Source organism: Puntigrus tetrazona, chromosome 20, assembly GCF_018831695.1.
Source record: "Puntigrus tetrazona isolate hp1 chromosome 20, ASM1883169v1, whole genome shotgun sequence".
NCBI lineage: Eukaryota > Metazoa > Chordata > Actinopteri > Cypriniformes > Cyprinidae > Puntigrus > Puntigrus tetrazona.
The window spans coordinates 3,697,803-3,722,122 of NC_056718.1; the positions used below are offsets into that span (position 1 = coordinate 3,697,803).

Genomic DNA, 24,320 nt, shown 5'->3' on the forward strand with positions numbered 1-24,320 from the left:
TTCTCACTAGGTTGTAGTTAATTGATGTGAAATAGTTGCATGAGGAGCTCACTAGAGCGTGGAAGTCACCTTTCACTGTCATAAACCGCCCCAGTGGCTCCTCCTCCTCCACCACCCTTGATGGCGGCAGAGCCATGGGGTATACGGTGATCCCCCCAGTGGAGCGGTCAGTTGCGATCCCCCTTGCTGCCCCATCGCCTGCACATTGGTGGTTCTGCTTGAGCCGCTAGTTTGGTATTTGGATGCCTCGTTGAATATTCCCAGGCCATCCCAGTGGCTCCTGCGGACCATTCGACTTGGCTATGTGATTCAGTTCGCCCAGTGTCCACCCAAGTTCAGTGGGATCTACTTTATGTCAGTGAACGATACGAGTGCCCCTGACTTGCGTGAGGAGATTGTGGTCCTACTGAAGGACGCGATAGAGCTGGTCACTCCAGCTGATTCGAGGGTCGAGCGTATCAATACAAAGTCCTACCCTTCGGGCTCTTGCTGTCGCCACGTGTCTTCACAAAGGTCACAGAGGCTGCCCTTGCTCTGCTGAGAGAACAGAGCATTCACATCCTCAACTACTTGGATGACTGGCTCATTCTAGCTCAGTCCCGGGCTCAGTTGTGCAAACACAGGGACCTGGTGTTATGGTGCCAGGCAGCTGATGAGCTTTCGTGAGCTGCACTACCCGGAGAATGGAAACTCCAGAATCCATCCCCAGACGGTTCAGTTGATTTGGGAGCGTTTTGGGACAGCTAAGGTAGACCTGTTTGACTCTCCAGAGACCATTGTCAGTCGTTTTTCTCCCTGACCGAGGGAATACTTGGCATGGACACAGTGGCACACAGCTGGCCGTGGGGGTTTTGCAAGTATGCATTCCCCACAGTGAGCCTTCTTGCAAAGACACTGTTTAAAGTCAGGGAAGACGAAGAGCAGGTCCTGCTAGTAGCACATTACTGGGCCACAATGACTTGGTTCCCCGAGCTTATGCTCCTCGTGACAGCCTCTCCTTGGCCGATTCCTCTGAGGAAGGACCTTCTGACTCAGAGACGTCCACTAGACTGGCCTACGCCTTGAAGTGAAGCCTGTTCATCACATGGAGTTCTTCTCAAGGAGAAGATCCCCAGAATTGCCCAATCAGAGTCTTGCAGCAAGGGTTGGAGCAAAGGCAGTCTCCCTCCACCCTTAAAGTCTATGTGGCTGTGATCGCTGCAAATCATGACCCCATAGATGGGAGGTCTGTGGGTAGACATGACATGATCATCAGGTTCCTAAGGGGAGCCACGAGATTAAATCCCCCAAAGCCCCCCACCGTACCCTCTTGGGACCTGTTTGTAGTGCTGAGAGCACTGCAGCAGGCTCCATTTGAGCCTTTGCCAGCAGTTGAGCTGAAGTTCTTATCAATGAAGATACTGCTCCTGCTTGCATTGGGCTCCATAGAGAGGGTAGGGGACCCGCAGGCTTTTTTGGTCGACAAATTGTGCCTTCAGTTTGGGCCCACGGATTCCCAGGTAACACTGAGGCCACGGCCCAGCTACGTGCCCAAGGTTCCCATTCAGAGACCAGGTGGTGAATCTTTAAGCGCTGCCCCTGGAGGTGTAAGACACAGCCCTAGCATTGCTTTGTCCCGTCTAAGCACTAAGATGTTACGTTGACCAGACACAAAGCTTCAGGAACTCAGACCAGCTCTTTGTCTGTCACGGAGGCCGGCAGAAGGGGAATGCCGTCTCCAAGCAGAGAATGGCCCACTGGATAGTGGACACCATTACCCTGGCCTACCGAGCACAGGGTGTGCCCTGCCCCCTCAGGCTACGAACACACTCAACAAGAAGTGTTGTGTCGTCCTGGGTGCTGTCTTGTGGCACCTCGCTGACAGATATTTGTAGAGCTGCAGGCTGGGCAACCCCTAACACGTTGCAATTAGCGCATGCCAATCTGCATTGGCTCGTTTAAATTCACTTGAAGTAGATTGGTCTCTCAAAGCGAGATCCCAATTTGTCGGTCATCCAATGTGACGTCTCTGTTCCCTTCTTCAGAGAACGAGTGTTACATACGTAACCGAGACGTTATGTACAGAGGAATATATAATTAAATATTTAGCTAAAAAAATATATAAACACTGAACAAAGATTGTGACAAATGGTTACTCTATTAAAATTATGCAGTTATTCACTTCACAGCTTTATTTTAGATCTCTTTTAATTAGTTAACTGCAAAAACTAAATTGCTTTACAATTTAAACAAGCATCAACATTTAAAATGAAAATGTATACTATTTCTAACAGTGAAATTATTTTCATAAACGTACTTATAGATGTACTCATAAAGTACTTATAACCATAAATAAATAACACATTAACCCATACTACATCAGATTTATGCTTTAGTACTGTGTTGGGGTGCCAATTGATGTCCAGATATTACACCAGTTAAGAACCATTGCTTTAGCAGATGTCTTTTAGTGCATCTCTTACTAATTCAACAGAAGCATTTCAACACACACCATCAGGGCCTTCCATTCACAGGGGGTCAAAACAATACATCTCTCTTCTTAGTGAGTTACATTTTCTATCACTTCCTCTCAAAACTGAGATGCCTTGGTTGCTGTTCCATGGAACAGATGGTCTGGAAGTACATTATCTCTCCACAGAGACGTTAAGGAGAAAAAGACTTTCAATCTGTTGAAGTCTGGCTTTCTTTCAGACATTATCCCCATTTACTTGCATCAGCAGAATCCCTTACAAACACTTCTGTGAAATCCAGAAATATTACATTATTGAATTTGCTGTCTTTGAGGTCACAGTGTACACCAGAAGCACCTTTGAACATCTTATAATAAATGTATCTAATTATAATACACCTCAACAGTAAACAAGACACCAAACAGTATTCACCTGTTTTTGGTCTATAAATCCAGCATTTCAATGTGCTGTTAGAGATGCTATTATGATGTGTGATCCTGGGTCTCTCTTGCATGTTTGTTTATGTAGTGATCAAATTATGATATAATTAGGGACTGCAATATATTTGTGACATGTGTTTCACACTGTAGACAGTAGTCATGATTGTCAGCTCTATTGTATAATGGCCACTCTGCAGCTGTCAAAACTGTTAAACATTATGTGACACTGGACACTCACAATATGGAGCATGATGTAGTCTCCTAGTCTGGGGGCGCTGTCGATGCGGACCAGAATCCCGTCCTTGATAGTGGTGCTGAAGCCCACTGCCAGTCTATCGGTTCTAGTGCTGGGCCTCTCGTTATTGGGCCATGTGTATGTGATAAGTCCGCCGCCCTTTCCAAAGATGTATGTAGCTCCAGCTGCATAGAGAAACAGAGAAAGGATAGTGTTAGAGGACTTTGATCTTACATTGTAAATGAACAAGACAGTAAAAAGCTTGGTAACACTTTATTTTGATGGTCCCTTTTGAACATTTTGTTTATAGTAAGTAACTTCGCACCTACATGTCAACTAATTTTCTTTTTCTTTTCTTTAACTTTTTATTGTGATGACCTCCCAACAGACATGTCAACATATTCTAACCCTAACCCTACCAGTCTACTAGCACTCTACTAACACTACAGTGAGAGTTAGGGGATATGTAGGTGCAACTTTACTTGTAGTCAACTGGATGTGTTAAAGTGACCATCAAAACAAAAAACCTAAAAAACCAAACCAAAATTTAAACCAAAAACTTAAAATGTTTACAATAATGCAATTACAGGCATCAATTGTCAAAATGTCTTGAAAGGTATTAATTTAAATATAATCAGTTTGTCCTGTATACAGGTGGGACACAAAATATCAGATCTGTGTATCACTGTATATCTTGCACTTACATTTTTGGCTGATATTGTTTATATTTTCTGAAGAACGATATTAACAAGAAAAAGAAGTTCTTGGCTGGACAGTTTTAGTAGCTTTACTACAAATGAACACAAAGAATAAATACAAACTAAAGAAAAACAGTGCAGCTAATTGATAAAGCTCTTCAGCTTTTCAGTTCTCTGTTGTATGTTTGGCCTATTGGTTTTATTTGTCCTATTGTTTATAATTTGCTTTTGTTTTTGACAGAACATTAAGCTATAATTGCTGTGGCTGAGATTGCACTGTTGTAGAGTGACAAAACAAAAACAACATCAACAATAATAGCAAACATACTAGGTCTCTGTTAAGGTCCTAGCAGTGTTTTACACAAGTCTTCAGCTTCACAGATCACATGGTAAATTTAAAGCTCTTTTACTATCTAACAAGGCTCTTGTTTTATCAGGCTCTTATTGTGATTCAAGTAGAATTAATTAGAGGTTTGTCTGAGATTGCTGTGAAACCTCCAGTGGGGGCGCTGAACAAGCACATATCTTTTCATGCTTGCTTTAGTGACCTAATTTTCATGGCGACTCTTAGACCTTGGCTGGAGTGTCCAGCCCTTGAGCTGAGCTGTGGGATCAACGCTTGGCTCTCACGCCTCTTAAATGGGGCTCTATCCAGGGAAAAGCTTGAAGTTGCCCAAAAAAAAAAGACTCAAAATCCTCATACATTATACATGAATCTGCAACTAGAGAACAAAAGCAGGCAGAGAAATAAAATCAGACACCCTTTTCCAAGAGCAATTTTACAAATGCAAAAGGTCAGATTAAATAAGATGGACGTTGCCTCCTCAGGAAGTACTGTTGTCTCATTATGCTTTCAGATCACATGCATTGCAAAAGATAAAAAGAGCAGATAAATTCCGAAAAGTTTATTTAAATCATAATTACTGCTCTCCATTTACTAATGTCTGGACAAACATGTTAACATCAGAATGTTTTGTAAACTTCCAACTTTCAACATAATGGACAGCAACATAAGCAGTTCCCATTTAAAGTACAATCCTAAAAATCACACAGCCTCATAAGTAATCCATCTGGAGTGCATTATCCAAAACCATTGTTAGGTACCTATGACCATTAGCTCCATAAATTGGTAACAACAGAGTAGTTTCTTTTGGGAAATACACCCTTGCAAAATTCTAAATACATGCAAAACACCTGAAAAAAAGGCAATTGTCTTAGTGAATGTCACATCACTCAATTTATTTACATTATTATTATATTTAGCAAATGCACATAAAATAATTTGAAAATGCATGTCTACATGTCTTAAGTAAATGTAAACATAAAATTGTGAAAGCATGCTCTTATACCTTCTGTTGTCAAATAATAATAGAAAAATACTGCTCTTAACTAAATGACTCCTACGGCTTTAACAGTTGTCTGTATATATTTACTTCATACAGCTTCCACAATTACTGTAAAGTAGTTTGTTGAATTGGTATTTTTGTTTAACTGCATTTATTTGATGTTTAATTTGTTAAATTATTTTTATTTTATGTACGGTTTAAGTGTTTTTACTGTTTGATCTTTATAATATATTACTAATACATTAGTTTTACACTGGTACTTCAATGTTGAATTGTAAAGTCACATATGTCAAAAACGAAGCAAAAACTTAATTATTTATTTTAAATAAACAAAACCCTAAATCACCAAAATAATTTAAACAATTTAAACAACTTTAACATTTAAAGGAATTAGTTGGAACCTTTATTGTTTATTGTTATTCAACTGTAGGTTATTTGGCATTACACAGAGGTAGGATGAAATTAAAATGTCATTGAAACTTTTCTGAAGACAGTCAGTTCCCTTCAGAGACACATTCATATAAAGACTTGGCTTTTGGAACAGCCTTTAAAATGTTGTCTTAAAATGTTGTCTCTCTAAGCAGTTCACCTGGTTGGAACAAAGCAGATGAGATAAAAGAAGCAATTGAGGAATGAACATGTTTGTGAACATTTCTGAGCACTGTACAGAAGGAACAAGACCGCAGGTGCACTGGCAGCTTATTGCCATCGTTGCCGTTTCTCCACCATTCTTTTGTTATTAAGACTGTAACATCTCATTTGCACATCTGGGCTTGAGGGCCCAGCTGGTTGATATTCCTTAAGGGGAAGAGACATCATACCAAGCGGATAGGGCTTAAGTCTCAGGAGACAGAGAGACATATGGGAGTGAGATGAAAGAGATCGCATCACATACATATAAGACCCATGCTGGGTCAACCTACCTTTTTGACCCCATGCTGGGTCAACCTAGAGTAAAATCCTGACCCTCAAGAAACTAAACCACAGGATCTCAAGCAGGATTCTTCAGTGTCTCCAAACTGAGTTCTCGTGAGGATGGACACGAATCTGAGCTGAGTCTTCAGGGAGCTGTCCTTATATACCATGCCTTCTCAGTGCTGTGGGATGCCATGAAATACTGCATCCACACTGCACCCCAGGGAGCCAATTATCCCACTCAGTGGATTTGCTAAGTAACAAGAGACACCATTCAGTCCTTACAACACTACGTTTCTAATGGACCCTGCACGGGTAGGCTTAGCAAATGCCTGACACACAAAAAAGAAGCTATTTACCAAATTTAATCGCATCAGGGCTTTAAGCGTTTGCACACGTCCATTTAAATGCCGCCGAATTGGCAGGTAGACTGAGAGTTACTTGCAGTGTTGATAGAGTGAGGGAGTGTTTTGCATTTAGGCATTGGTGTTAAGAAAAAGGGCTAAAAGTAGTGAGATTGTAATTACGCCACAAATGGACTGTTTTTAATGAATACTGAAAGCTTTTGAAAGTCTGGTGTTTTATGTATGAATTCATTATGGGTAAATTGCATCTTCTGGAGCAATACATACCAGAGTTTGTGTCTTCTTAATGGAATTTCAGGCTGGTGAAAACTTCATTAAAAAACTTCATTACAGAAATGCACTGATAAAGGGTGATGCGTGGCATTCATTTTGAATTCAATATACTAACACAAATTAGTGTGTACACAAGGTGTGTGTTTGTGTGTGTGTGTGTGTGTGTGTGTGTGTATGTGTGTGTGTGTGAAAGTGTTCTTACAATGCATTTGTTTGCTGCATAAAGGTAACTATGAACATGAGCATTAACTCACTTGACTAAATATTGAAATCAATGGGTACTGCACATACACTTTTAAGCTTCTCGTTACAGTCTTAAGACAAATAAGATCTGCTATAATTTTTCCTGTTTGGTAAAAAATTTTTAGATTGTCATGTATTTTACTGTAAAACAGCTACTCTTTTTATAGTTAAAATATCAATTTACAAAACAAGCCCGATCACAAACTACACAACATGGTTTTGTGGCCTTTACTGGTGTGTTGCTATGCAACCCTTAAAGACAATTATACAAAACCTGCACTGGTCCTGACTATATACGGGACTATTACCCAACAGTTCATGTTTTGTAGACTTAATATAAGGACTACAGGAGCCAAAAATGCGATTTGGGTTGGCTTTTATTAATGCACACACTACATCCAACAAACCAACCTTTAGTACCTGTTGGCACCAGTTGGAAGAGAAACTGCTGGCAAATGCTAGGCTCCCCTTTTATTTAAGCTGGATGTCAAAACATGACATAAGCTGTTGACGTAAAATTACCATTCAACACTCAACCATGACCAAAAATTACAAAGCTGTGTGTGTTCAATCTACCTGAATTTTACTCATAATTTCACTGTGGTCATATTGTACATTATGAATACAGTAATTTTAGAAGATAGCAAAAAGCACACTCTACACCTGGCTTTAGCCCCCAGAGCATGCATTTTCCTGAGCAGCTCCATTCACCTATCATTCTGTCAGGTTGCGTTCTGACCTCTTTCTGAATATATTTGTGGTTCTGCACAAAACCACCAAGGTTTAGAGGGTGGATGTGTAACAAAGCAAGGCAAACATGTCTTGCTTTAAGAAGAAAATGCGCTTTTGATAGTTTAGTTGTTAGCATACCTGCAATGCCCAAATAGCAATTTAACAGTTGAAGACCTGAATTTCTGAGAATGCATGACCTTGAGGTAATCCCTATCATTATGAAAGCATACATGGAAACAACACATGGAAACACAGATACATTAGCACACACCAGCTTTATGTTTGGATTCTGTGCTTTCCCAAAGACCCAGAGTAAGAGCATACACCTGTAAACACACACGCACAATTGGTGCTAGCTGTGATTTTCAGTTGTAAAGTTGTGGTCTTTCAACCAAGCAATATGTTGGAGGTGCAGAAAATATGTTCCATGTGGTTCAACAGAGAAGCATGGACATGAAAACACAGGAGTAGACGAACAACAGAAAATATGCACTCTCTCTCCAAAGCATGGATGTATTTTCTTCTTGTGCAGCATCGAGATCCAGACAATGGCTTTCCCGCTCTGCAGGCTTTAGGCACAGATGCTTCAATTTGGAGCCAAGGTGTTGCTAGAGAGTGGCTGATGAGAGGGGTTTCCAATTAAATATGTGTAGGTCTTTTAGAGACTGACCTATTTGTAATCATTCATTGTAATCTTGTAATCACAGTTCTTACAACTGTGTGGCCAACAGCCAAGCCATCATTAAAATCAGACAGAGAGTGAAGTGCAAATGACTATGTGAAAAATGAAGTAGATTCCAGATTTAAAAAAAAACTGTCAAAACATATTTTACTTTACTCTATCAACAGAACAAAAAGAAGAGAGTAATATTTTATATACGGAAAATATTAACCCAAAGGTAATAAGAATTCTATATATAAAATAAATACTCTTGTAGCATGGCAAACTTCATATACAATTTGATTAGTTGTTAATTAGATAACTACACACACACACACACACACACACACACACACACACACACACACACACACATACTACTATTATATATATACTATTATATGTAAAAAAATATTTCTTGGTCCATGGGTACACATAAGTGGTGTGTACAACCAAAAAAAGGTAAATAACTTCAGACCATTTGCAGCTGTTAATGACAGTTGTAGTTCAACTAAATGTAACATTGTATAAGAATTAAATTTAAACTGAAAGCATAAATCTAGGCTTGGTTCTAACATTTCAATCACTGAAGTGCTTCACTCTGCAGCACTAAAAACACCAGTTGACTTGCTGGCAACTTGTTAAAATAAAAGATTTCTGATTATAGGTTTGAAAATTAATAATAAAAATGTATACAAAAATCAATAAATACAATACAATAAATAAAATACTATTGTATTTTTACGCATTTTACTATTTAAAAATATAATTATATTGTCTCACTTTCTTAATTTTGTTAATGATATCATTAAAAAAAAACTAAATAAGGCACAATAATACTATTATTGCTATCATTGTTTTACATTTTTTTCATAGTTATATTTAATGAGTCGCACTGTGCTGTGTGAGAACCTAACCAAATCTTCACATGCTCATATGAGAACCAGGCTGAACAACTTTAGTGCACCACGTGCATGCTAGTAGTTTGCAGGCACAAAATAATGAAGAAGAGACAAGATAGTTGTAAGACCTGAACTGGAGAGAAATCATGAAAAGGAAAAGAGGTACTACCTTTCAGTCAAACTTTCTATTAACAGTTCTAAAGAAAGCTTTTATACTGAATTTAATAATAAAATTCCTTTAAACTAAAAATTGTGTGTTTTAATCTTGTAATTTTACAATGATTGACACATTATTTTTCTATACTGTGAAAGTTGCTTTGATACAGTCTATATTGTTAAAATACCTTATTAGACGATGCCTGGAAATTCCAGCTAATTAAATTAAGTGTTTCCCTAAGCAGACTGAATGTGGCCTGTCTGCTCCAAGATAGTAAGGGAAAATGTAGAACAATATCTATGTACAATAATATACAGTTTGCATTGCATGTTGAGTAACATATGGTATATGACATTTACTATGATCTATTATTAATTATATTAATAATTATTTAGTATAATTTATTCAATAGGACAATGTGGTACTGCCACATTGATCACTGATAAAGTTCCATTTCAGTTAAGATTTTGCCACAGAATACAGCAGACAGCAGGACAGCTTACTAAGTTTTGGAACAGAGCCATTGACAGTTAGCCCCCCACTAGTTCAATCAAAGGAAAGAGAACCTCAGAGCATTTCAAGAACAGCTTGATTTGCTATCAGCCCAAGAGAAAGAGGATGTTGTTTGTGTTTGTGAGTGTGTGTGTGTGTGTGTGTGTGTGTGAACAAGGAAGACAGATCTCCACGAAGGCTGCCTACTTTCATGCACCAAAATCTGCAGTAGCATGAAGGTTTGCTCAAAGACTTCAAAGTTATACATGCCAAAGTATAACTCTCTCTCTCTCTCTCTCTCTCTCTCTCTCTCTCTCACACACACACACACACACACACATACACGCATATGCGCTATCTTGCACCACCTCTACCACAGCTCAGACAATCTTTGTTGTTGATGAACAGATGGATGAAGAGATGCTGCTGTCTCTTTTTATTTCAGTTTTAGTTACCATCCTCTTAGGGGTACATGTAATTGCAGTTGTTATGGAATAAACAAATAAAAATAAAATATTGTGACGAGTCAGCTGCCTCTCCCCTTATTATCACCATCACCCCATCCTTTATTCGCTTCCCTTCACCAGGCTCCTGACAGGAGTGGGTGTGTGAGAGGAGTGATGCTGGATTGGATGGATCGAGCCTCGTCAATGCCGCTGTTAAATGTAGAGTGTGCCTCTCCTCAAGAGACCAGTCTCTAGCCCCGTGCATGCTTGCTGGTGTCCTCGTGGGTCCAGGAAGGGTATATTGAGGGAATCCCCATGCCGCCAGAGATGCGAGCCACAGGACCTGCGGTCTGGACAATGAATGCACACATTCACGGCTGACGGGCCAGGATGCCAGGCTGCTCATCCCCTTGAGGTCCATTTGGGCCAAGCCAGGAGAAGCTGTGAAGAAGGGGAGTGCATATGGCCGCTGGACTCCACCCCTTCTCCCCATGGAACATTCCCTGACCTTCACTAACCCTGCTGCACGATTTCCCCGTTTATTTTGGACACTTTTTCCCCTTAGACATGTATTTTATTTTGTGTTTGTTTATATATATATATATATATATATATATATATATATATATATATATATATATATATATATATATATATATACTGTATATAAATAAATTGACAAGCTACAAGTGTAATATTCTGTTTATGCAACAGATAAAACGCACAAGTGTGTATATGACAACGTGTCTTGTGTTTGGAACAATTTACTTCTCACAGGTTCAGTTCAGTTAACAGTTTTTACAGTTGAACCAAAGCCTTTGTTACTAATGTCACCTTAAAACAAATAATGCATGAAAAGAACAACTTCTTGTATTATGCAGAATTTCATGAGAGAGATCTACTAAAGGAGAGTGATTACTTGCATCTAATACATCATAATTTTCAATCTCATATTCATAATTTCCACTGAGGAAATTTCTTTCAAAGGTTATAGTTATTTACCATGATAATGCTGGTCAATGCATTTGTTGGTTGTTTCTTCCAAATAATTTTTTTACGTAAAAGAAAGGAATCATTTATATGTACTTACCCTTAATTTAGATATTAGAGTGTACATACACTTAACTTTGTAAAAACTAGCTTTAATGTCAAAAAAGTGCTTGTTGTTGGAATACTGCAGGATTTTGAAAAAGTATCTGAATATTTGGATATTTAGAAATTGCAAGTGTAAATCCAAAGCTGTTCTAAAGTCATCAGAAACATCATTACAAACACATTCATAAGTTCCATAGAACTTAAAACATCACAGTAAAGGTGTGTTGGTGCATCAGAATATGTGGCGACCCTTGGAGATAAAGGACGCACCATTAGAAAGAATAACCCATCCAAAGATGCCTGCAAGTGAAGTCTCATTCATAATTCAGTCATCTCGGGGGAGACACTACTGCCTGCTTGGCATTCCGATGCCTTCCAGCACTGAACAGTCTGTGTGTTTGAGAAAACCATGTATAGCAGGCTGGTATAAAGAAATAACTTCATTATGTATATGTCATATGAATATGTAATCTTGAAGATATACAATGCAGTGTATACTATAATAGAATTCTTATGGTAAGAGATATTTGGAAACCAGCCTAAGTGGAACAAAAGTTGTTTACATATGAAACTTGTCTGCTGAAAATTAGTGTTCATCATGGCATACTATCCACTATTTGTGAAAAGCAGCTTACAGTGTATATATTATGTGCAGTATATGTGGATTTTCCGCATATAAGGAATACTTAGATGACCTACTGTGCAGTACACACCTAAAGCTCACTGTATCCCACAATCCAATGGGCTCGACCTGAACTTCCATTATCAGGGTGACAAACAAACCAGAAGGAATATCAACTATAATTTTTTTTCCCTCCATTATATTTTTATTTTTTAGATGATGGACATGAATTAAACATATAATCACATCATTAACTATGCAGCACGCCACTGTTTGAAACAACTTTTGTTGTATACTGTTGTATTTCTTAAAACACATAATTTAGTAAACAGCAGCACACAGTAAGGCATAAGGCATAAGGGACTCCTTCTCTTGGAGCTATTCTTGTAATGAATGTGGGATCAGGATGTAGCCATCAGACTGATGATGTTGGCATGGCAATCTGCCATTAGAGAATATACTCTCAATGGGATAAGAATCTTGACACAACACCTACCTCTTGCTTGGACCCTAATCCCTACAACAAGTACAAGAACTGGCCAATGAATGTGGAGCTCATTTCACTAATTTCTCCTCATTTTCTCTTCATGGGAGAGAGATGACCTTTTTGCTTGTGCTGATTTTAATATGTCATTCTATTTTTGTAATATTGATTTCAAGGGTTTAATTTAGCATGTTATGTTATGATCTTAATTTAGGGAAATTTCACACCAACACACATAATCTCATACCAACTGCTTACAGTATGTCTGTGTTTGAGCACAGCAGCTTAGTGACTACTATGTATCACTCCATAATAAAAACAAGAAGGTTATTTCAATAGTACCCTGCTATGAAATAATGGTGTATGTTATAGAGAGAAAATATTTATGTGAGAAATGCACCCATCTATTCTTTCAACAAAACAAGAACACAAAATATTACACTGGTTAAGAGGAGGCTGTATTAATGTCCTTAGTGAGGCTGTGAAGCTGTGGTTTGAGCTCTTTCTGTATGATCTTCACAAGTCTTGTTCTGTCCACACGCTTTGATGCCTTCTTGCTGAACATGTGCAATTTAACACACCTAGGGGCACTCGAGTGTCCTCTATTTATCTATGAGCACTCAGAGAGATGATGAATTTGTTGCAGGGTGAAAGTGAGTGAATTTCCACAGACTCTGCTCAGTGGCAATAGGATATGGACAGACAGTAAGGGACACAGCCTCTACCTCTATTCAACCCTCAGTGAATGATTTATAGCTGGTGTGTGTCCTGAATAAACACAATCATCACCTTACAAGTAACAGGGCACACAGTGGACCCCACACTCCAACATGCATAAATTGACAGATTGACATACCTACGCAACTGAACACACAAACTGACCTTAATTTATCTCCTAAACACATTTTTAAAGACAAATTATTTGCTTGTCCACTTCAAATGTGAAATTGCTGTTTTGAAGTTGCACAGTTACACTAAGCAGAAAATGTGTTGTTTAATGTACATATACATAGTGCTGTAATTACAAGCCAAGCAACAATATTACAGCGACAAGCAGTTTGAGTGTCCACGTAACATGACAGAATCAATCAAATATTACAGCCAATCAGAAGTGTGTGTGGGTGGGCTGTCTCTTGAAGCACACAGCTCTCGCAAAGAAATTGAAATGAAGTTTAGAATCTATTCTGAAACTCAAATTGGACATTTAAACTTTGAATAAAGCATATAATCACCTGGGATAGTGTTTATGGTGTTGTTCCAGCCATGGAAGTAGAAAGTTTCTACATTTTAAATGTTGCTTGTCTTTTTATATTGATCTCTGTGTACACAGTTTTTTATTGCTTGTTTGATTTTTTGTTTGAAGAACATTTTTTTAAGTGTACTAGTAGAATCTTCAAGTAAAACATAGTTCAGTGTATGTTTGTTTGTTTTTTTAACTGACTTGCTGTATAATGCTGCATAAATAGAAACGAAGGAATTAGGTACATCCAACATTATGTACTGTCTGATTAGGCAGCTTACCACATTTGATGAACAGCCAGCTTCTCAACCTTTAAAAATTATGTTAATTATAATATGAATTTAATTCAGACACACTACATTTTATTTGTCATACAAGGCCAGTTGCATCACTTCCACAGTCTTATGGGAAAGAAAAATGTCCATTTGGTGTGTGATTGGAGGGAATCTCAGAGGATTTTGTAAGAATATTTTGAAAGAATATTTATTTTATGAATACTATTTAATGTAAATTTATATGAATAAATATGTTTTCATACTAAGCATATAATCTTTTACCATATTTACTGACATTATGGCTCAAAATGTACTGATTGTAGTTAAACTTTATTTGGAGTTTCGGTGAACGTGATTTCAAACATTCTTGTTGATCCTAGAAAGACATTCCAATTAACTGATCAGAATATTGATCCTAAAATGTGTTTTACTATCACTGTTTTAAAGAGAATTACACGATCTTTGAATAATGTCTTTAAAAGCAAGATAATTAAAGTGTACATAAAGCATACTTAAAATAGTTACACTTTAACACAATCAAATATATATATTTCAGTATATATTGACTTCCACATAATTAAAATGCATAAAGGAAAAAAAATTGTTGTTCCAGTTCAGCTAAATTCAAGCATTCTAATTTAGCATACTATAAGGCATGATTTAATAGACAGGGCTTAGCCTAAGAAAAAAAAGTAAAAGTTTTATTTAAAACAGATCAGATTTATATTTTATATTTTCTAGGACTGGGCCTAAGCCTTAATCCTGGGGTAAAAGTACAATTGCAGGGTATTTTATTAAGTACATACATATGTAAATTAAGTATCTGTAGTATACTTAATATGAAATAAAATATTTCAAATACATTTAGTATATTTCTTTTTGACTAGGGTACTCAGTTTATTTATTTATTTATTTTTTTGGCTAATTTGATAATGTACTCAAATTACTAAGTAAACTGTAATACTCTGGAGGAATCTAATCTCAGAGAAGCTACAGCCCAGTTTATCCATTGAAAGAGTATTTAGATTAATTAAAAGGTACTAAACAAATGTTTTATTGAAACAGTAAAGGTTTCTTCATTTTTGGTAAGACAATCATCCTAAAACAATGGGACATGAAATAGCCAGCCCTTGAAAAGTTACACTGTTTTAGCTGAGCTGCTGCCACATTACTGGAAAGTGTAGTTAATAAGTAATGTCAGTATTAAGTTAGTCTGCAACATTGTTAATAACTTAATAATGCTAATACACTCATTGTAAATGACCGTATTTGCAAACAGACTTTTCACCATAGGCTACAGCTATCCAACATGATTCCAGCATCTCCTCCTTGAGATGTCATTGCTCGTCTCGACTCTCTCCTGGGACACTCTGAGGTGTAAACAAAAAGAGAGAAGTGAGATGCCACTGGGAGGACAGGTGATTCATCTCCTTCGAAAGCCAATGAACTGGCCTGTAAAGGTCTGCCTGCTATCTGTTTTCAATCCTTATCAACAAGAGAGAAATGCTTAACGAGTCTCACAAATGCCCTTCTGAGAGACTGACCTGCTCCCCATCTGCAAAACAGATGAGAGGTAAAGAAGAATCGATGGAAGGTCTCTGCTGGACATATATAATTAACAGAATTTTTAAAAGCAGCTAATAGATTGATTAAGAGCTTGACAGTAATGATATAAAAAATGGAAAGATATTCAGAAACAAGAGGCAATTTGCAGAAAAGTCGAAAAAAGCCTGTTAGACCCTTTCTATGCTGGTCCAAGCTGTTTGGTGCTGATGTTCACAAAGAAATCATAGTCTTTCTGTTTACCTGACCAAGGAATTATTGTTGGTTAAATGCTCTATGCTCAAAATCTATTACCATTTCCCCACAAATTACCTTTATTGAGATACTTTATTTACATTATTGTTTCTTTCTTGGTTTAGCAGAATGTTGGGACAAGTCTTTTCTATACAATAAAGCAATCTTAGTACCAGTCTTAGTAATTTATGCATGTGTAAATTCAAATGTTTAAATCAAAACTTTGTTACTACTGAGAGAACACTCTGTACACTCAGAAATAAAGGTACAAAAGCTGTCACTGGGACAGTACCTTTTCAAAAGGTACATGTCTATACATTATAAATGATTCATTTTGGTACCTTAAATGCACATATTAATACTTAAAGTTTACATATCTGAACCTAATAGGTACAAGGTACATGTATCTTTATGACAAAGTACTGCTTAGTGACAGATTTTGTACCTGTATATCTACAGACCATTGTCAATTTGACAAGTGCTCAGAAGTGCAAAAGGCCCCATGGTAGAGGGGAAGATTTTTAACGGACAACAACTCACATTTCTATCTGTTTCTTACACAAACAGCTTCAGGTGACTAAGTGGGAAAACCAAATTGGTTATTTTAAAAGTGCGTTTATGGTCCTTTTGAATGCTGTCTTTAAATGGAAAAGAGCAGTTCTGAGATTCTTAGATTAAATAAAATTAATTCACACACACACACACACACACACACACACACTTATATATATATTTTTGTTAACATGTCTTGCAGTCTTGCAGTCTTGTCTTTCGAACAAAATGGCAAAACATGGCGTGCAAGTTTGGATGTTGCATGTTTATTTTGAAGTCAGTAATTTTCTTCAACCTTTCCCTACATTTTGTATAGATGCCATGCTGTTTGTTTGCTCATTCACATCCATTCGTTTTCCCTCTTTTTTTCTCTCTCCTGAACACTTTCTTTGAAGAACTTTCTTTCTTCGCCTGAACTGATGAGAAATTTCAGGGAGAGAACAGAGGCTTTCACAGGAGCTGCATGAAAGGAAGTGGAAGAACTGGCATTATGAGTTAGCGAAACACAAGGAGAGAGACGCCACAAGCAAACGCCTGCCATGCAAAGTACCACAATCCCTCCAAATCAGCCAGCACACCTTATTGCCTACAGCACACACATGCCAATGAGCTGTTCAAAAAGTGAAAAGGAAAGTTGTACCTACAACACCTGACCAGTGAGAAATATAACTCATTTATTCAGAAGCACAAACTCATTTTGCAGTCAAATGTTCCCCAAGCCGTTTGGGAATACCACCTTTACTTCAAACCGAGTCTGAAAAATATGACAGGCCAAATGGGATTTGCCATTATTGAGTTTAAAGTCTCAACAGTTAATCTTTATACATCAGTCAGTCATGGGCTACAATGAAGAGACAGGCTGAAATGGCCACATTAGTATGAATAAATAATTTATTATTCTAGAATAGTCTATTGGGAGATACTTTTTTAAAAGCTATGTGCAATTTAACACTTTTTAGCAGCACAATGTCTCTAACAGCAATAAAGAGAAAACAAAAACAAATAAACAACACAATTTCATATTAGAATAATTTTAAACTAGCACCACTGCAAGAGCTGTTTATTAATAAACTTTAACTAAACAAATAAATTAATGTTTACACATTAGACAAACAACTTCGAGTGACAGGACAACAAAGTATACCTTTGAGGGAAATTCAAATTTGCATTTCAAAATGGTCATGCCAAAGCATGTCAACATCACAGTGTGTTCTCACAAGTCAAATTTGTGGAAGAGTGAAGCAAAAGGGCTGGTTTCATGACAGTCCTCAGCTAAAGAGACTAACAGCCTTTGACAGGAAGATGGATCACTTTACTTCTGCCTAAACAAATCTATAGGAGAGGATGATATTAGGTGTTAGTACTGAATTTAGTTTCCTGTACAAGTTCAAGTCAAGAAATCAAAATATAAAAACTACAAGACTATATACTATGGTATTATATATATATATATATATATATATATATATATATATATATATATATTTTTTTTTTTTTTTTTTTTTTTAGAGCCTTGGTACCTTTAAAATATTATTCTTTGAATATATTTGTAATTCAGTTATTCAGTTATAAAAAGGATCATTTGTTTTAGCAGTTATTATTGTGAATGTAAAAACACTGAATTTCCAAGTCTTAAAAAATTCCAATACCTTTTTAATATCCCAATTTACTCTTTACACTTTATTTATAAAGCACAATTAAAAACATTAGTTGTTGATGAGTATGTTGTACATAATGCTTTAAATAATGGAAGTCAAATGCACAGAAAATGCTGAAATTATGTGTGTCAAATATGATGCTTGCAAAAGCTAGACACTAACAACATTTTTCTGAATTTGAAATGAGAAAAATGCATATGACAACAAATGAAAAGTTGTTTTCTGCTCTACCATATATCACATTGATATATCAACCCAGTTGTTTTTCAATGCGAATAATCTCATAGGCAAATGAAGAGTTTAAACAGCAGATAATAAACACTTCTTAATGATCATTTAAGCAGCCTTCAGAAAAGAACAAAGGAAACAATGCTAGCTTTAGATGATTACTTCTGAGCTCTGAACTACTGCAGACGTGCACAGCAGTGTGGGGGTGAAACTAACTAAAAGTAACATTTTTGTAGTTCTGCTGTTTTCAAACCAATGTGTTTTAATCTTATTATATAAAATAAGGACAGCACAGACACCATACTTTCCTAGAACCAAAAAGTTTTATCCTGCTTTTAACTCTTTCTTCACCATTGACAAGATATCTCGTCAATTAGGTTACAACACTTCCTCCCAAGGACAATTTTTTTACGGCAATCCCTCTTCTAGGTGTATTATCATAGGAAAAGCCCTAGTGCATGTCCTGAATAAGTTACAGAACTTACCATGTCTACCAGGCTTGAAAAATAGATGATTGTCATAAACAGAAGGGTCATAGATCATAACTGTAGATCATGCATGTAGATCATGTTTTGACCATTTTAAATCTGATTTTGATTCTGATTTTTGTGTGCATAAACATTTCTTTTTTAAAGCTGGCGGGGAGTTACTATGCATTAATAAACCTTTACAAGTGGCATCTGCTTTTAATTAAACGATAGCAGCTATAAAATATCACTTTGGTAATACAAAGCAATTAACCTCTTCTCAGACCTACGTCTCTTGAAGAAGGGATATCAAGACTAGCTGCTTTTGCTTATATTAAGGATGAAAAAAACATATTTAGCTTTAGAGAAATCAAAGAACAGTTTGCTCATTCTGCCAAAAGATGTTGCTACTGCTTGCAAGAAATGGATTCCGAAAGTACAAATGAAATCACCTGTGAATTTCACAGGTGGCAAACTGACAAGAATGTGATAATAAAAACAATTACTAGCCATGTAATACAATAGAATAGACAGAGCTCCTACTTTAATTCATTCCTACTTTGTGCTTGTCAAACTCCATTCTTACCTCCAAAATAAGTTACGCTACATTAGATTTAACATTGCATTTAGTCTCCTCAGGCACAACAAGAAAACAGCCTCAAACCTAACAAAAACCTCTTCTTCCTCTTTCCTTAAGTGATTGCTCTAAAACACTCTGGACAGCATCAAACGTGTTTCTATTGATGGCATGGTATAAAAGGATAATTCTGGCTTCTTGAAGAAAAAAAAATCAATAAATCATTAAGTTTACAGGGTTGGCCTCTTGATTGACAGGATGAGGCTGGGGATTAGCATTAGTGCTAGTATATCTGGGCTACAGTGCTTTAATCAGGAATCTGAATTCTGAATGGAGCTCTGAGTGGCAGTGCACTCAAGAGGACGGGCTCAAACTGTGTATACAAATTAGGCTTTATTTAGGAATGTGTCATTCAACCGTGTACTGGAGGACAGAATGCATGGCAGTTTGCTAAAAAGCTGTCTTGGAGTACACTCTTGAGGAAGGGTTAGGGTGCAATTGGGTCCACGCTTTTAAGTTTTGCTCATTTATTAAACATGTTACAGTCTTTTTGCAAATAGCCCAACACACGCCAAAAGGAAGTTTAGTTTAAACATTATGAAAACCTTTTAAAAGTTCATTTTTCAAACTGTTTGGGATGGTGTAGCCATAGTTACGGAATCATAATACATATGTGTTTAGACTGAGCTTGAATATTTTACACTTGTCAATGCTGCAGTTATGTGCTCACAAATACAGCAAAAACACCAATTACTTTTTACAACATCACAGTCTTTAGCATTAACTGATATGGTGATTTGCTGTTTCATTTCCTTGAAATGAAAAACATTTCCTTTTAATATTAAACAATTTTATACAGCAGAAGCCATGATATAAAACCGTTGAAACTTTTAGAGTGTGTTTGTTTGTGTTTAATTGTGTTTAAATCCATGATTAATTTTAGCATTAAAGTAAGCTAAAATCTGAGATTCTATTTCATATGAATGCTGTTCTTTTGAACTTTATGTTCATCAAATAATCTTGAAAAAGTTTTTAATATCAATAATATTAAGAGGTATTATTAATAATTAGTGAGCAGCAAATCAGCACACTAGAATGATTCTGAAAGATCATGCAACACTAACTGAAGTATTTATACTGAAAATAAATGAATTTACAATATATATTTAAATGGAAAAAGTTTATTGTAAATTTAAGTAATATTTTACAATTGAACTTTTTTATGATAATATAAAAAAGCAGCCTTGGTAAGAAACATTTAAAAATCTGAATATTTGTAAACTTTTGACAAGTACTCTCACCCTCTCTCTCTGTTTCTTTCTCTCTTTTTCTTCCTGTCTCATATACCATCTCAAACCTCCCTAGGGTGCAATTTACTTCCATTTGAAGAAGTTAATTCCATCTGATGAAAAATATTTGACAACACTTTCCAAACCACAAGTAGAAAATCCATTAAATTAATAACACTTACACACACACACACACACACACACACACACACACACACACACAAACACAGACACACACTCACTCTCGTATTTATATCATTATGGTGACATTTCACACACAAAATAATTTTTACTGTACAAACTGTATTTTCTGCCACCTTACTATAACCCTACCCCTCATACAAAACATTTTGTATTTTCACATTTTCAAGAAAACAAAAACAAACAAAAAAGCATGTTATAATTTATTATTTATAAGCTAATTTCCTCATTGGTCCCCATGGAATACCAGGTAAACACAACAGACTTTCAACTTCCAATTCTGTGCCATACTGATTGAGTGATATGAATTGATCAGCCTGCAGCTATAAAACTGATATCAAAAGGCATTTGTTGATGATTTCATCTTTAATTTTACACAGATATCAACTGTTTAGTCGAAGCGCTTTACAAGGGATTTGAACCAAAGCTTTTCAGCACCTAAGTGCACCAGTTTTCAAATCTCCCAGCGTATTAATATTGTTTTGAAGTCATAACATGGTATTCTTCAAGCAATTGACCTAATGGTAAGCCCTGCCCCCCCTTAGTTAATGTTGCTCCCTTGGATAAACAAGTCACGATTTTACAATGACAGCTGCAGTGTGTAAACCTTGTCCTGCTAAATTTTTTGGACACATACGATGGGTAACTTGAAGCAAGGGTTTACAGATCACCATTCAAGTGGGAGAAGTCTCATATTACTGTCGGTCATCTTGATCACGGATGACAACATCCTGTATGAATGCTGTTCATGTATCGCAGGGTACAATTAAATTAATGTACATTTAGCCAGTTTAATCTAAAGAGACAATGTAGATCTCCGTTTGTGTTTTTGACCTACATTTCTCTATGACGCTGAAACCTAAAGATGTCCAAGTTCCACTAGTCCATCTTGCGTTCAATGGGATGAGCTTACGATAAGTCAATTGTGTGAAAATTATTTTATTTATTTATTTTACAGCTTTTATTGTACATTTCTTTTGGAAGTTGCACTGATGCACTTATTGGTACATATTTCATGGCTCGCTAAAAAAGGTCACCCAGGTATGTTAAAGCCATGAGACCAAGTAGATTTATTCAGCTTTCAGATGATCAAAATTTTGATAAATTGACACTGGCTGACTGGTTTTGTAGTCCAGGGTCACAAATATACATTAATACGGATAGCAAGTAAAATTATTAATTGTGAAAATAATTCTAAAATGTGCTGATTTTAACAGTAAAGTCTGCAAAAAAGTTGATGAAATAATGGACAAAGAAAATGGTTAATATTTTTATATTTAATATTTGTACCTAGTTCTTGTTAAGATGAGATTAAGAGCAATTTATGACGAAGGCCCTCTTTTTCTGTCACTTTATCTTATTTCCTTGCAAAAGTTATATTGGACCTGCTGGACAAGGTTCCAATGTGCCATATGTGTCCTTGGGCCAATTCCCTCATTGAAGTGGTCACCTTTAAGAGGCCATTCCCTAAAGAACATGTCAGTATAAGCACACAGCCTTTAGCAGTCAGTACTTAGTATTCTCCTCTAATGTCCTACAATGTCCTGTAGGCTCACTAGCGTCACTAGGGAGTAACTGTTGGATTGAGAACAAGGGTATATGTACTGTAGACAGCAAAAGAAAATTAACTAATCACAGACCATTATATCAGATGGCTTTTTGAAAGCCTTAATATTACTTTCTTCACTGCAGTAAACCCATGTGTCTGATTAACAGAAATCGTAGCTTCTCTTGTGACAGTTCATATAGCTTCCATTATCTTGCCAACAGTTAATGATTTTTCAATTCATATTTTTTCAGGGAATTGGCAGAAAGTAAATTTTGACAAAAAATGTAGCAATTGCTACTGACTCAACTTCAAAAATAAGGAAGGAAAGTGGACAAGTGGATGAAAGATAAATCACTCCAAGATTCAAGAGTGAGAGCATGTGTGAAAATTCTCACTTGACTGGTTACCTCTCTTGCTCACCAACGCACCATCCAATAACCCTCTGATTAAGGAATACCGTTACATTAGAACTCATTAGTTCCAATCACATGCTGCGAGTCCCTGCTGCTGTGTAAAGAATGAAGACAGATCACTACCTCCCTTCTACAGCCATACAGTAGTTAACTTTAAACAGTATATGCAATGGATTTTGGTCTATGTTTCTGGATCAACTCTGCTTATTTATGCTGAAAAAAGGCTAAACCTTAATAGTTCTTAACTCTAAATTTGCCTTATAAAGGTTTATAAGCACAGACATTGATCATCGCTTTAAGGTTCTTGAGTTGTTATACACACTCCATACATTCTGTACTTGAACCTATAATGTCCCTTCAGAATTTAAAAGGATTGTTTTATGAGGAAATAAGCTGTCTACAGTGAGGACATTTTAACCTGAGGGCTGCCCTGGCCTGTCTGAATCTTGAAGGTTTGAGTTTCTAGGTTGGCAGACAGCATTGTGATAGACAGTGTCATTGGGGGAGACATTGTGGCGTCTTGAGCAGTGAAAGATCCTTCCTATGGGGTGAGGAGCAGGATAACTAAGAAGAGGACATGTCCTCTGTGTGTCCCTGCTTTACAGAACCCAAAAGCGAGTGAATGAGAAACTGAAGAAGAGAGACAAGATGCACAGCTTTCCAAGGACATAGTAATGGAGAAAAAATAAATTTACAAGTACTTCAGAGCAGAATATGGACTTAATTTATGAAAATAGAAAACATGTTTCACTGTTACACACGTACAAACTTCATACATAGCAGAACCCACCAAAAACATACGGTTCATAATGGGTGGTCTTTGCCATTAGCATGTACATGCTTCTGCCAAGGCACAGAGGGAACAATCATTTTGGATGTGACCAGTGGTTTGATGAGAAATATGTTGTGGTAGGATAATTGAGACTAATCATGTAATTCAAAAGTTAATGGATGAATTCTATGACCGCAGCACTAATTTTTCCACAACAAAGAAGTGAGACTGAGAAAGGATTAAAGCGGTGTTGGATTTATACTGTGCTTCAGTGTTAATGAGCTGACTAAATTGTGCAATGTTAATAAGTTGACTGGAAATCAATTTGTTTAGTGCCTGCAAACACTAAAATAACTTAGTGTTCCTTCTTCTTAGTGTTCCTCCTTCTGGGACAATTGAATTAAATGTCATTTGCCCTATCAGGCCTTCGCTCTCTCTCTCTCTCCATATATATATATATATATATATATATATATATATATATATATATATATATATATATATATATATATATATATATATATATATGAAGTTGTGATTATTTTTAATAGATAGAAGATACTGTGCTGCTTTCCAAAACCTTTTTTAAACAATGCTGTCAAGAAGTTGCATTTAAGTTGTTTAAATTCTTGTTGCTTTAGTTTAAATTTTTTTAAATAAATATTATATTTTATTAAAATGTAATTATAATAAGATTACATTGTTGCTACAAAGCTTTTGTGAAGTTTAGGTTTGGTTCTAGTTGC

The 24,320-nt window shown here is 36.5% G+C and overlaps 1 protein-coding gene across 25 annotated transcripts in view; it reads right to left on the reverse strand.

Annotated features, from left to right (window-relative positions):
* nrxn3b (neurexin 3b) overlaps window positions 1–24,320 on the reverse strand; it is a 231,778-nt gene that overhangs the window by 59,514 nt on the left and 147,944 nt on the right. For all 25 annotated transcript variants that reach the window (XR_006247236.1, XR_006247239.1, XR_006247238.1 and 22 more), the window contains one exon: window positions 3,129–3,310. Coding sequence is in view for 20 of the 25 variants with exons in the window: in XM_043219675.1 (XP_043075610.1) it covers window positions 3,129–3,310 (182 nt within the window). In the remaining 5 variants the exon portion in view is untranslated. The remainder of the gene's footprint in view (window positions 1–3,128; window positions 3,311–24,320) is intronic.